This window comes from Drosophila kikkawai, chromosome 2L (assembly GCF_030179895.1).
Source record: "Drosophila kikkawai strain 14028-0561.14 chromosome 2L, DkikHiC1v2, whole genome shotgun sequence".
NCBI lineage: Eukaryota > Metazoa > Arthropoda > Insecta > Diptera > Drosophilidae > Drosophila > Drosophila kikkawai.
In genome coordinates this window covers 23,850,832-23,863,536 of record NC_091728.1, presented here as the reverse complement: position 1 = coordinate 23,863,536, position 12,705 = coordinate 23,850,832, and the positions used below count along the sequence as shown (strand labels likewise).

The 12,705-nt window shown below is 43.0% G+C and overlaps 6 protein-coding genes across 7 annotated transcripts; 3 read left to right on the top strand and 3 right to left on the bottom strand.

Moving 5' to 3' along the window:
* Positions 1-60: 60 nt before the first annotated feature.
* Positions 61-1,080, bottom strand: LOC108081092 (uncharacterized). The gene is made up of 3 exons (XM_017176079.3): positions 749-1,080; positions 542-677; positions 61-488 (listed from the first exon to the last, which is right to left on the bottom strand). The coding sequence occupies exons 1-3, from the start codon at positions 962-964 to the stop codon at positions 418-420; spliced, it is 423 nt and encodes a 140-aa protein (XP_017031568.1). The 5' UTR covers positions 965-1,080; the 3' UTR covers positions 61-417.
* A 247-nt stretch (positions 1,081-1,327) lies between these two features.
* Positions 1,328-2,601, top strand: LOC108081181 (probable inactive tRNA-specific adenosine deaminase-like protein 3). The gene has a single exon (XM_017176240.3). It carries the CDS (start codon positions 1,454-1,456, stop codon positions 2,552-2,554), a length of 1,101 nt encoding a protein of 366 aa, XP_017031729.1. The 5' UTR covers positions 1,328-1,453; the 3' UTR covers positions 2,555-2,601.
* On the bottom strand, positions 2,552-3,365 carry mRpS28 (mitochondrial ribosomal protein S28). The gene is made up of 3 exons (XM_017176242.3): positions 3,023-3,365; positions 2,839-2,960; positions 2,552-2,777 (listed from the first exon to the last, which is right to left on the bottom strand). The coding sequence occupies exons 1-3, from the start codon at positions 3,299-3,301 to the stop codon at positions 2,594-2,596; spliced, it is 585 nt and encodes a 194-aa protein (XP_017031731.1). The 5' UTR covers positions 3,302-3,365; the 3' UTR covers positions 2,552-2,593.
* A 582-nt stretch (positions 3,366-3,947) lies between these two features.
* Positions 3,948-5,137, top strand: LOC108081185 (protein FAM136A). Its single transcript, XM_017176244.3, has 3 exons — positions 3,948-4,147; positions 4,219-4,383; positions 4,452-5,137. Exons 1-3 carry the CDS (start codon positions 4,061-4,063, stop codon positions 4,638-4,640), a joined length of 441 nt encoding a protein of 146 aa, XP_017031733.1. The 5' UTR covers positions 3,948-4,060; the 3' UTR covers positions 4,641-5,137.
* Positions 5,134-9,028, top strand: LOC108081184 (protein FAM136A). The gene is made up of 3 exons (XM_017176243.3): positions 5,134-5,269; positions 5,353-5,517; positions 8,521-9,028. The coding sequence occupies exons 1-3, from the start codon at positions 5,183-5,185 to the stop codon at positions 8,728-8,730; spliced, it is 462 nt and encodes a 153-aa protein (XP_017031732.1). The 5' UTR covers positions 5,134-5,182; the 3' UTR covers positions 8,731-9,028.
* On the bottom strand, positions 8,799-10,226 carry LOC108081182 (cysteine dioxygenase type 1). Of its 2 annotated transcripts, XM_017176241.3 has the most exons (3): positions 9,939-10,226; positions 9,308-9,866; positions 8,799-9,242 (listed from the first exon to the last, which is right to left on the bottom strand). In XM_017176241.3, the coding sequence occupies exons 2-3, from the start codon at positions 9,843-9,845 to the stop codon at positions 9,064-9,066; spliced, it is 717 nt and encodes a 238-aa protein (XP_017031730.1). In that variant the 5' UTR covers positions 9,846-9,866; positions 9,939-10,226; the 3' UTR covers positions 8,799-9,063. The 2 variants fall into 2 exon arrangements, with proteins under 2 accessions (XP_017031730.1, XP_041631762.1); XM_041775828.2 differs by having other exon boundaries at positions 9,308-10,226.
* Between the last annotated feature and the right edge of the window lie 2,479 nt (positions 10,227-12,705).

Here is a 12,705-nt window from a genome sequence, read left to right as displayed (position 1 = left end):
TACTTCTAATTGCGCCAAGTGAAACAAAAACAACAACACAGCCGTGGCGGCTCACACAGGTACACTTCTCTTATTTATATTTTTTTATATATTTTTTTGCCTCTCTCGCTCTGGTTGCCTTTTCTTTTAATCGACGACGATACGCACACACACACGCTCACGCGCTGGGGGAGCAGCTCGAGCGCTCCGGGAACGACATATGGTCAGTTGCGCGACTGTGGATTGACTTGGAGTTGCCGCCGCGATCGTAAGGCGTTCCACCGCCGTATCTTGTATCTGGCAGATACGCAACCGATCGTTCCAACACGAACCGCGCTCGAACGAGCGCGCAACGAACATCGACCGAAGGTTTGAGTCCGGGCTGAATAACTTTTATACTGTGCTAAATTATTAAAAAATAACAATAAACAATGAATCTTAGCAGTCCTGCGTGCAAGATCGACAGCACCACCAGGTGGAGAGGATGAGCCACAGATTGTACACCTCCACTAAGGGTAATATAGCCATATAAAATCGGGGTGAACATGAAAATTAAACCTACGTATGGCCAGGATGGAGCCGATCAAGTAGTACACAGGTTCTTTCCTCGACATGCATAAAAACACCATCGTAGCAATTAGCAGGGCGAAGGACACGAGACCAATGATGAAGGCAAACATGATGGCCCAGCACCTGTCCTGTCAAACGGAAAACAAAAGTGGGACCCAAGACACACTCGGCAACCGTATGATCAGGATCTCACACTTACCCACGTCGTGCCGAAGAGCAGGCATACTCTGCCCACGCCAAAGACCAGGGCAAATACCATCGCAATTATCTTGACGTAGAACCCTTGCTCTTGGTCCTTTATGAGCTCGAAGAGGGCCACGGAAAAAACCAGCACTGCCACAATCACGCCCGTAACTCCGATGAAAACGCAGCCAAGGTAGAGGGAAAAGTAGCCGCAAAAACCCTTGAGACACATTTTGTTTGTTTTTTTCTTTTGTCTTTATATTGCATTAGTTATATTATTAAAAATTTGGAAATAAACTTCAATTTTGGACAAAGGGCTCTGAGAGGAGTGATGTAAAAAGTCCTCATATCGATTGTTTTATGTTTCGTTGTTATACCCTTGCAGGGTATTATAATTTTATACAGAAGTTTGCAACGCAAAGAAGGAGACTATTAAGTATATATATTCTTCATTATTTATTTTACTATCATAATGAATAATTGATGTCCCCCAAATTAAAACATATTTTAACTCTAACAGATCCATTCGAATTGGACAAATTTACATTTCTTATTTCTTTTCAGATCGGGGAATGTACCGTTTTTAGAAAAATAACAGTGTACCCGCCGGCTTTTCCGCTAAAAAATATAAAAAAGCCCAAGACGCTATCGCGGCATCTGGGCACACCAAAATTATAACTTTTCATAAGAGTTGGCAGCACGGCTAGGAAATTAAACAAATATGGATTTAACTGCTTCGCCTCCTGTTAAACGTGCCCGGAGGCGATCCCTCACCCACTTTGAGGACGAGGACATCACCGGGATCCGGGCTGTTCTGTCCGATGAGTTCGATCGGGACATAGAGCTGGTTAAGGCGCACAGCTGCCAGTTGGAGACGAAGCAGCAGCTGCAGGCGGTGATCCAGGAGTTGTCCCAAAAGCTGCCCCACTTTCAGCATCTGAAGCGCGTTCACGATCGCAGTGTGCTCATCTGCCCCAGCTCCGATGTCGAGTCATCGGAGACCCTGGAGCAGTACCTACAGCGCTTTGCGTTCTCGGAACACGTGCTCCGAGCACTGTGCCAGGGAGTTCGGGTGGTGGACGTGCCGGGACGCATGCCCCGGCTGCGGGCTCAGTACGAGAAGACGCTGAGGCATTGGCCCTGTAAGTTCCACCCGAACCACTATTCGGAATCCCTGAGAAACGGCAGCAACTTCAGCTCCGAACAACGTCGAATCCACAAGCGGATGGCACAGCTGCTGGTGAGGCTCTCGCGTGATGTGAATTCCGATCGGCCAGTGGGTATCTGTGTGGACCCGCGGCGACCCAGCGTCGTGGCCATCGCTGGAGGCGGAGAGTTCCGCAGTCCGCACGAGCACTGCAGCATGCTGCTGGTAGATCATGTGGCACGCACCCAGCAAGGAGGAGCGATTGAAACAGACCTTACCTTCGCCGAGGATCCAAAAGCAGGGGACACCACACTTCGAGGCATTCCCACAGTCTACTATGATTACCTGAGCAAGGACGAGGAGTATAAAGACCTGCAATTCGGGGCGGAGACCAGAAGAAGCGACGAAGCGCAGCATCAGCAGCAGGCTCAGGGAGCCGATAACCTGGTCAAGTTCGGACCTTACCTGTGCACCGGCTACGACGTGTACTTGCTGCAAGAACCCTGCCTCATGTGCTCCATGGCCTTGGTGCACAGCCGAGCGAAAAGAGTGTTCTTTCTGAGGAGCTCCGAGAACGGGGCCCTCGCCACACGATTCCAACTGCACACAGTGCGGGAGCTTAACCACCACTACGAGGTGTTTCAGTTTACGACAAAGGATGCGGAGCTGACGTAACGATTAACGAACCTTGGTTTAATGCACAGAATAAATGATTTAAAGGATGTCTTCGATCTTGGGCGCCGTTCTGGCCGTCGACTGGCGGGTGGGCGAGGACAGGAGGCCTAGCAGCTGGCAGTCTGCCTCCAAGATGGTGATGTCCTTGGATGAGCCTAGAAAACGGGTCGACAGCTCTAGGTCTTTGACGCGCAGACGTACGCGGGCTCCCTTGACATAGTCGCTGCCGGCAGAAAAACTTAAATGAATGGTACATCATTTAAGAGCAAATAGTAATCCCTCACCTGCCATTGCGAGCTGGACGAGTGCAGACACAATGAAACTTCCAACCAAAGTCTATGTAGAGATCGTCGCCCACAACATGGAATATCTTGCCGCTGACTACCTTGCCCTCGGCGCTGCCCAGCTGCTCCCGGAAATCAAGGGTTATTACATAAACCAATTGGGGAATTATCTGGCGCCACTCACATCCACGAACTTCGAGTTCCTTAGCAGGGAGGCAAAGGTCTGATTGTCCTCCGGTGGCTGCTCGGGCGTGGCGGGAGCCGTGTACTTGTCGAAGGCACGGGCAAATCCGCCCTTGCTGCCGCTGCTTTCCGCCGAAGTCTCCACTGGAGCAACCGCCTCCGCCGTTGGTGTTTTCTCCGTATCTCCGCTCAGCAAGCGCAAGGTCACCGGCATGCGCCGGCGGCCAACGAAGGAGCCCATCTGGAGCGCCGATTTGCTTAGTTTTTGAAGCAGAGACATGGCTTTAATTCAATATTTCCGGCAAAAAAGAAAAACAAATTGGAAAACACTCTGGAAGAAGAAGCTTCGTTATCGATGAACATTTATCGATTGGTCCCAGCTGGGCTGGCACATCTCTAGAATACCGGCATTTATTTGGACATTTCGAAAATAACAATTTAAAATTTACAAAAAACCGTTTCAAATATTTAATTAAAAATTAAAAATATCAGGATGGAACCTCCTTTGTGGACAGCTCCCAAAGGTGCGTTGACCGCAGCTCTGCGCCCATGATCATGGAAGAGTTCCAGGGCATTCTCAGAAGAATTGAATATTTAGTTTCCCTTTAACTCTGGCTTGTTTATTAATCCTTTCCCTTAGCAATGCCAGGACGATGTAAAGGTAGAAATGCCGGCCAATCCAAACAAGGATCAAATAGCCAAGTTCCAAGATGACTTCGACCGTTGTGCCAGCCAGTGCGTGGACAAACATATGGGCCCTATACCCGGACTGATCAAGACGATGAAGGCTGTGCTTTCTAAGGGATCGAAGGCGACTGCCCTTGAAGACTTTCAAGTCAAACATTTGTTGCTTATTGATTTAAACATCGATGAAACATCCCGCTAACGAACATCGACATTTCTGTTAGAATTAATCAAGATAATCGATAAATCGCAGCTGGGCTCGCACATCGCTAGAATTACAAAAAACACGCTGCCGGCATTTATTTTGATATTACGAAATCAGTTTTTTGGCGTAAAATTATCAACAATTAGGAACATGATCCAGGCCCAGCGTCAGCGAATCGAGTCCGCCGTGACGGAAGCCATCGAAGACATGGACAAGACGCACCTGCGCAGAATGCAGGTAGGTGTCCGGCCACCTGGTGCATGGAAACCCCCAGCCGACTTTGTTTCATCATTTCTAATCCTAACTAGAATGAGATGCATCTGTGCGCCGCCAAGTGCTGCCAGGATGGAACGTCCTCCGCGGACAGCGTCCAGAGGTGCGTCGATCGCTGCTCCACGCCCATGACACGAGCCCAAAATTATGTGCAGCACGAACTGGGAGAATTTCAAGGAAGACTGCAGCGTTGCGTCATGGTATGTTGAAAAACATAAAATGTTTACTTATAACAAACTTATTTAATTTATTATTTTTTCCCCCTTAGCAATGCAACGACGATGTGAAGGTGAAGATGCCGCCCAACCCCAATGAAGACCAAATAGCCAAATACACCGACCAATTCGAGCGCTGTGCCGTCCAGTGTGTGGACAAGCATGTGGGCCTTATACCCGGCATGATGAAGACGATGAAGGCTGTGCTCTCGAAGGGACCCGAGGGCATTCCTCAAGTCTAGTTGCATTTCTAATAATATATTAGGCAGAGCTCGCAAGGATGGGTATCACCCGTATCGATCGAAAGTCTGCAGAACGCCCGGTTGTCCGGGGGCTTGGGAGAACGACTCGCCCTTTTTATAACGGATCGCTTTACAGAACGAGAGCAGTATGCTTGCTTTTCCGAAAGATCTTTTGCATGCCTCTCTCGAGGACGATACAATCAAGCCAAGCATCAAATACAAAACTTAGTTACGAACGGGAGAATTGTCTGCGGTATAAGAGAGCTTCGGCAGAGCTAAAAGAGGAAGGAGTGCATTCGAATGATCTGATTGAGTCCATTTTACGAGCTCTGCTATTAAGTTGTTGAAACTCGTTTACCTTAATTACCGTGCAAATATATAGTGTTATTAGCTCTGGAGCTCATTTTACACTTTTACCTATCTATACAACTTCCTGGAGTCATGTTTCCATCACATTTTTAAATACAAAATTCACATGAAAAACTGTCAAAGCCAGATTTAAATTGTTTATTTCCAAATTATTTATATTAAAAATTGGGCCAATGGCGGAGCAGCAGAAGAAACGCTTGGAGAATGCCATAAGCGACATGATCGAGGACATGTACCGTACGCACTTGCGCCAGATGCAGGTGAGTGTGTGGGGGGTCTCTGGAGTCCAAGTACTCTCCCGCTAAGAATTATCTCCCGGATATATACATATATGGATGTGAAGTCTGCGATGCATCGCTGCGCTGCCAAGTGCTGTGACAATGAGCGTGGAACGCTGGAGAGTGTGCAGAACTGCATCGAGAAGTGCGCCGGTCCCCTGATGGATGCCCAGGATTACCTTCAGCACGAGCTCGGACAATTTCAGAACCGCCTGCAGAACTGTGTCAGGGTAGGATGTGTTCTTGCTTTTGAGCATTCTTAAAAGAACTCTTAAGAAATCCCTTTCACAAAACAAACAACTACAATTTTTATAAGGTCTTGCATAGGTTTTGTTATAACTTTAGTTTGCGACCAATTAATAGAGATTTCCCTTGTCGTTGGCATGTCTGCCCGTGCCGTGGCTCAATTCTTTATATATTATGCCCAATGCCTAACGGTATATATGGTATGTAAACATATTGGCTAAAATAGGTCAATACACTCTTGCCCACAATTATACGACACCCTGAAAATTTTACTTTTCGTAAGAAATATATAGCATATAAAAACAAAATCAGAATTGCAGAATCTAAGCTTAATAAATTCTGATTAAAATCTGATTTTCTTATGTTAAATTAGATCTCGCGTTTTTAAGTAGTGTTAAAAAAAGAACACAAGAGTGATTTTTGGTATGCCTAAAACTGTATCAAAACTATAAGACAAGTTTCAATCAATCGATTCAATTCGATTGCCTGGTGCTCCGCACTAAGAAAGCTCAGTTCCTAAAGCCGCGCCACAAAACCAATATTTTTGATTTAGACATTTTTTTAAATGTAATCTTGACGGCCCAGATCAATTTTAGCACTACTGGACAGATTTGCGAGAGGTAACACCTATTTTTTTTCAAAATGCAGTTTCGAAAGCGGATACGCACTGTCTAGAACGCTTGATCTATGATTCACAACTCCAAGATTAACAGAGGAGAATACAAAAATGTATTCCAGGATCGTCTTCTAACATTTTTGGAAAAAAAATATGGAAATAGATCAGGTTTTAATGCAAGATAATACCCTATTCACCAAGTCAGAGAGACCCCGCGCTACAATGATTACAATGTATGAGCCGTAGGTAGGCCAGTGAGATCCTGAATTGAATTTATTTGAACATTTAATCAACTTTTTTTTTTTTGCCAATAACAATAACAAGAAATTAGAGAATGATGACAGCCTTAAAAGTGAAATTTTGGGCCAAATTTACCTACAAATTTAGTGAATTCAATGCCTAAGAGACTTTTTAAGGTTGCAAATGCTCAAAATGGCTCTAATAATTATTCAACAACATTTTATTTTACCATATTAAGAATAAAATATTAAGTAAATTGAACAAATTTACGTGTCGTATAGTTTTGATACAGCTTTACGTGTGTCAAAAATCAGACTTTTGTGCTCCTTTAAACCCTACTTAAAAACGCAAGATGCAATCTGAGATAAGAAAATCAGATTTTAAGCAGAATTCATTAAGCTTCAATTCTCCATACTTGATTTAGTTAAAATATGCTTCCCGATTTTCCTGTGAGGGGCGAAAGTAAACTTTTGTCGTATAATTGTGGGCGAATAAAGGTCAATATGTATTAAGGGGTTATATACAGTTGTACCGCGCAAAAAAATGCAATTTTGTCGATTTGTTTTTGACATCATAAAAAATATTTATTAAAAATGTTTTGCCGACGTTGTTTAGTACATGTTTCTGGGTTCTTTATAAAATTTTTTCATAAAAAAATATTAAATATTAAAAATGTTATGGCCGAATTCCAAGATCGTCTTTTTTTCGATGGTGACTTGCGGTGGACATCATATCCCGAGAACGGTTCATCAGAAATCAAAAATTCAAAAAAATTTCGTTAGTATATTGTATTGTCTAGTCCTTTAGACCATGGATATGTAAAAATTTTGATTTAAAAAAAAATGGCGACGGTTTTAATAAAAAATTTACTTTTTCAAGGTATAAGACTTTCGATTTTTATGCTCTAAAAAAAAAAGTTAAAAAAAAAAATTAAAAATTCTTCGTTAGAGCTCTATATATTGTTATAATAAATAAGTGGTCAAAATTTGGTGTTGATCGGATTAATAGTTTTTTAGTAATCGTGTCCACCGCAAAGGTAACTTCGAAAAAAAAACGATTCTGAGATAATCGCGTTTAAAGTTTCAAGTTTGTGCAAGCCGATATGCAGGTCCTGCACTATAAATAGCTACAACTTCGGTTCTAATGCTCCGAACGTTATGAATTTTTGTGAGAATATTCTCAACAGTATATACTTGAAGAATATGCAATAAAAAAAAAGTCGATTTTTTCATCATCACAACTGTATATAACCCCTTAATACTTTAAATCTATGCTGCTCCATCTGTACTTTGTGTCTAAGCTTAAGAGTAACTTACGGATGAAACTTTAATTTTGTATACCCTAGCTGGATACTTTAATTTCAGTCAAAAGTTTGCAACCAAGTGAAGGTGTCGTTTCCGATCCTGTAAAGTATCTACATAAATATATTCTTGATCAGCATCAACAGCCGAGTCGATCTAGCCATGTCCGTCCTTCGCTTTTAAGCTATCAGCTTTTAAGCTCAATGAAACGTTGCAGAGTCTTCGACGGGGTAGAAAACGATCGGAAAGTTTTTAGTACAAAAATTATTACTTTTCTGTTTTTCAACATACATATTTTCCTTTGGCCATTTTTTAATATTTTTTATTTCGATTTTAGTTTTGTGAAAATCTAACGGCTATATCTTATATGTAGCTGCCATGGAAATGATCAGTAGATCTAGATTTTTTCCTACTTCTACTGATTATTTTTATGGCAGCTATATACAAAAAAAAAATGTAAAACTGTAAATATAAAACAATGAAAGTTGTTATTACTTTGTTTTTGTTTTTATATATTGTATATATTTCTTGTTATATTATAAACGATATTTCAAATTCTTTCTTGTTTCTTTTGTATTGTCGTTCGATTTAAGCTAAGATATATTTTAATCGTAACACTGTATCTGCTTTCCTTTTCACTTTTATTAAAAGTGAATTTGTCTTTAGATTATAAATAATAAATGGTTTCATTGAGTTCTTAGAAGAATTCTTTGGGATCACGAAATTTATCACAATGTCAAGTAAAGTAAGCTTTATATGAGCCCCTTAAGGGTTCATCTAAGCTTCTCTTCCTAAAGATAGTTATCTTAAAAGACATAACTTACCCACAGGATTGCAACAGCGATGCCCGCTCTAGTCTGCCCAGCAATCCAAGCAACAAGGACATGGCCCGATCTCAGCACATGTTTGAGGGTTGCACGGGCAACTGTGTGGACAAGCACATTGACCTATTACCTAGTCTGCTCAAGTCCATCAAGCAGACCCTGGACCGGGGTCCGCCCAAACGGTCTGTTATCCGGGACGCCAACTTGGATGTCTGAAGTTTGTTCTGAAAATGGGAGACCACCCAGGAAGCTCGCTCCTCGGATAAATTAATACACCATTCGGGGAGTTGTCAATAATTTCACTTATATATTGAAGATTTTTGGTAAAGATAAACTAAGGCTAATGATACACTTAAAACGAAACTGCGATCCGGGACGGACGGGCTTATCGGAGGAAGGCTTATCAGCTAGTCCAGTGCCCACGTGGCCCTCGCTCGCCCGTTTCCGATTCCGATCCCGGATCTCCTTGGGCCCTAGCACGTTAAATATCTAGTAATAAAGATTCTTAGCAATATGCAACAATAATTGTATTTGGGATCTGGCTGTGATCTACTGCTCGTTCAGCTTCGTCCTCACGCCGTACTTGCTCCAGAACGTCACCTTGGCAGTGGTTTTTTTCTGGCTGTCCTGGAACACCGAGCACTGGTCAAAGGGCGGACAGTAGAGATGCAGCGAGACGGAGGTGTCCGAGTGGCTGGGATTCTCCACGCGATGCAGACCCAGGTTGTCTGCGGAAAGGAAAACCCCAAAGTAAGTAAAAATCCCCTTGCAAGTTCCAGTGCAGTTTCCTCACCATTTATGTAGGCCACATCGTTGACGGCAATGGGTGTCTCCCCGATTTCCACCAGCTCCCGGCTGTCGATCTCACCGTCGGGATGGTGGCCTCGCCCGGTATCCCTGCCGGAGCGATTGGGATACTCATAGCGCTTCTCGCGCAGATCCCCCTTCAGCATCTTCATGAAGCAATGGGAGTCGGCATGGTCGTGCACCGAGGAGCCGTGACCTTCGCCCCAGCACAGGATCAGCAGGTTGAACTTGCCATTACCGGCATCCACCAGGTTCCGAGTGTAACTGTAACGATCGAACTTGGCGTACTTGCGCCACTCCCGAGGATTCGACTTGTAGGAGAGCAGCAGGTGGTTCACCATCTCGATGTTCACGTAGTTGGACTCGAACTCGCGATGAAGGGCGGCGATCAAGTCGGGAAGGCTGTCCACGGCGGGTCCGTACTTGAGGGGTTTCTCCAGCGCCTGATAGTAGCTGGTGGCTTGGCGCAGGTATTTCTCCTGGTCCACCTGCTCGATCTCCGAGTCGATCTTGGACAGGGCCATCTTGGGCTTGCTCTGATTGACCTAGGGTTCGAAGGGCAGACAGAAAAGGGTTAGGGTTTTGGCTTTGAATAGATGGAGGCCGTGGAAAACTACCTCTATATATATGGGAAGTCTCTATAAAGCTGGATTCTCAATTGATTTAGATGAATTACGACGTTCTATGATCGATGATTCTATGATCGATGCTAGCCTATAGCTGATAGCTGATGGCTGGCGCTATATATATATATATATATTCCGATTGGTTGTTGTGTGAAAAGATTGAATTCGCTTCAAGTAAATGTAATCGCGCACACGCTCCACCTCGACTGACAATTCCAACTGAACTGACACCCCGGCTTCTGAAGATCGTCTCTCCTGGTCCGCTCCTATATAATCAGCACGGATCGATCGGACGTACGAAAGGCGGAGTCACAAGCCCGGACAAAAACAAGAAGCTATTATCGCCGAGCCCACTATCAATAGCTGGGAATCGAATGTTGCCAGGAGGGGCTCTCCAACAGATGTGCCTGCCTGAATTTCTGGACCAGAGGTTAACGACGCTCTAATGGGACTGCTCAACGAATAAAAAACAAATTTCTATTCTATTATCTGCCCAATGGCCGAATATATGTTTTTGTGGCTGATATGGAGGGTCCCCGTCCGTCACCGACGATAGCTGGACTGATTTGCTCGAATCTGGATGCTGACGCATGTCTTGAGGTGATTTTTTACTTGAAAAAAATAATGGATCCTTGGGGTTTTACCATTTAAAATGCGCCATTTTGTTGGTCAGTTCAAAGGTCTTGGATTTCCACTTAATTCCAAATATATTCGCTTTTAAATTTTACTAATCAAATTCCAGCTTTCTCCGACAAAGGGGGCAAAGTTTGATAGGCCAACAGCCAGTAAAATATGAGAGATTGAAATTCTTTTTGTTCTAAAGAACATTGCTTAAATATTGCCTACTTTCGGGTACAAATGGGGCTTAACTGACTTGCCTTTATCTTTCAAAAACTTAACTAAAATTAAAGTCATCAAGTGAGTGATGCATTTCAGATCTCTTTGTGATTCAGGAAGTTCATTAATGACTAACTGACCTTACTTTCTCCCTAAAAAACAAACAACTGGGCAAACAAAGGTTCTTTTATGGCTCTCCTTACTTGCCTTACCCCAGAAAATGCCCTGCATAACTCGAGATGGAAACGCTTTCCACCAGCTTTTCCAGCTGCAATGTCACAGCGCCAGTGAACTTGTCAACATAATAATAATAGTTTTTTTAACGAGCTTCCGAGCTGTGTTATTAAATATTTTCCCCCTAAGTGTGCGCCACATCACGATATTTCGGGGTTTGGTTCGTTATTTGAAAAAGTGTTTTGCAATGGCCAACAGCACTAAACTGCCAACTTGGCAGTAGCCAACTTTCGCAACAAGTTAAGGCCAATGGCAAAAACGAGGCAAATAAACATAACTACAAGCTGCGTCAATATTTAGCCAACAGAAAGCACAAGCACTTTGGAAAATTGCTGGAAAGCCGGAGGCAATTTTCAAGCCAAGTTCAATAAACCGAAACTAAGGAAAGTGGATACAAAGCTAGGATGCAGGACTCACCATTTTGCTGGACTTGGTAAACTCTTCTTTCTCCTTTTGCAGTAACTGAATAATTTTGAATTTTTGTAACTTGCACTTTTTTCAATACAAAACTCTTGCTTTCACAGGACTCGAAACTGGGACTTGCACTTTTTCAAATTTGCACTATGGCCAAGTTGCCACCTGGATGCGCGCCACTTGGTTTGTGTGCCGTTTTGGGTATCTTTCACCAATTTATGGAGATCTTGGCCGGCAGAGCCGCAGTTTCCACTCAAAACGCAATTCGAGTGACATTTGGAGACGCCGGCAGAGGCAACGCGGCGCTCGAATGGCATTTTGAGTGCTTTCAGCGGCTGCGAGCCAAAACTCAAAGCGGTTTCCACTCAGCGCCGCAACCTGGCCTGGCCTGGCTCTTATTGTTGTTGTTTGCTCAGTTGTTGGCCCGAAATTTATGCTACCGATGTCGATGTCGAGATCTCCGAGGTTGAGCGGCCAGGTATTCCGATACATTTCTCCCCCTTCCCGGCCGGCCTAAACTATTAATTATAGGGTCTGTGCTGTCGGGCAGTCTTCTTTCTTTTTTGCGTTTTTGGCCAAGAGAAATGGTCGATGGTGTTTTTTGTCCCATTCTCAAGTCGCATGCTGGCCTGGGGTCAAAACCGATGAAAGATAAAAGGCTTTTTGAAACGTTTTCAACCCCGCTTCGATTTTGGTGTCAAGTGCCGCTTGCCAATATTTGTTTAGCTCAAAACACTTGGTCTGACTCTGTTTTGATCAAGAGTTATTTGGAGTTGGTACATTTGCAGTTGCCGTTATTCTCAAGAAACGAAAACTACATTTTTCTACAATTTAATGTATTTTAATTTAATTTAATGTTGTTTAATTAAATTATAAAGTGTTCATTTTTTGTTAATTTCGTGTTTTTAGGGATTTAAAATCAAAACACTTTAAATTCGGCTAAGAATATGATAAAACAAACAACCTAACGCATTATTTTAACGTATCATTGCATACTTTTAGGCACACTTCTTAAAGAAGTGACAGAAAAAATGTTTTTGTGCTGTGGCTTTCAGTAGGTTACATAATATTTCCAATTTACAAAAAATTTTGCTAATTATACTTAAAGACACCTTTAAAAATTAATTAAACTTAATAATTGCATATATTTTTAAATTCATAAATATTTTAAATCAAAAAGTAATATAAAATAAAATTGCGAGTGTATCTCAAAAATGTCAGCTATCTTTTCCACCATTTTTTGCTGGCCCAATCGAGAGCTACTTAGCATATG

Bases quoted from the DNA above. Each gene is read 5' to 3' on its own strand.
- LOC108081092 (XM_017176079.3), bottom strand. From the start codon at position 964: ATGTGTCTCAAGGGTTTTTGCGGCTACTTTTCCCTCTACCTTGGCTGC. The intron at 678-748 runs GTAAGTGTGAGA...TCCGTTTGACAG, and splicing joins TGCTCTTCGGCACGACGTGG to GACAGGTGCTGGGCCATCAT. The intron at 489-541 runs GTAGGTTTAATT...TATTACCCTTAG, and splicing joins CGGCTCCATCCTGGCCATAC to TGGAGGTGTACAATCTGTGG.
- LOC108081181 (XM_017176240.3), top strand. From the start codon at position 1,454: ATGGATTTAACTGCTTCGCCTCCTGTTAAACGTGCCCGGAGGCGATCC.
- mRpS28 (XM_017176242.3), bottom strand. From the start codon at position 3,301: ATGTCTCTGCTTCAAAAACTAAGCAAATCGGCGCTCCAGATGGGCTCC. The intron at 2,961-3,022 runs GTGAGTGGCGCC...TTCCGGGAGCAG, and splicing joins GGAACTCGAAGTTCGTGGAT to CTGGGCAGCGCCGAGGGCAA. The intron at 2,778-2,838 runs GTGAGGGATTAC...TTCTGCCGGCAG, and splicing joins CGTCCAGCTCGCAATGGCAG to CGACTATGTCAAGGGAGCCC.
- LOC108081185 (XM_017176244.3), top strand. From the start codon at position 4,061: ATGATCCAGGCCCAGCGTCAGCGAATCGAGTCCGCCGTGACGGAAGCC. The intron at 4,148-4,218 runs GTAGGTGTCCGG...AATCCTAACTAG, and splicing joins CGCACCTGCGCAGAATGCAG to AATGAGATGCATCTGTGCGC. The intron at 4,384-4,451 runs GTATGTTGAAAA...TTTCCCCCTTAG, and splicing joins GACTGCAGCGTTGCGTCATG to CAATGCAACGACGATGTGAA.
- LOC108081184 (XM_017176243.3), top strand. From the start codon at position 5,183: ATGGCGGAGCAGCAGAAGAAACGCTTGGAGAATGCCATAAGCGACATG. The intron at 5,270-5,352 runs GTGAGTGTGTGG...ATGGATGTGAAG, and splicing joins CGCACTTGCGCCAGATGCAG to TCTGCGATGCATCGCTGCGC. The intron at 5,518-8,520 runs GTAGGATGTGTT...ACTTACCCACAG, and splicing joins GCCTGCAGAACTGTGTCAGG to GATTGCAACAGCGATGCCCG.
- LOC108081182 (XM_041775828.2), bottom strand. From the start codon at position 9,845: ATGGCCCTGTCCAAGATCGACTCGGAGATCGAGCAGGTGGACCAGGAG. The intron at 9,243-9,307 runs GTGAGGAAACTG...TCCTTTCCGCAG, and splicing joins CGATGTGGCCTACATAAATG to ACAACCTGGGTCTGCATCGC.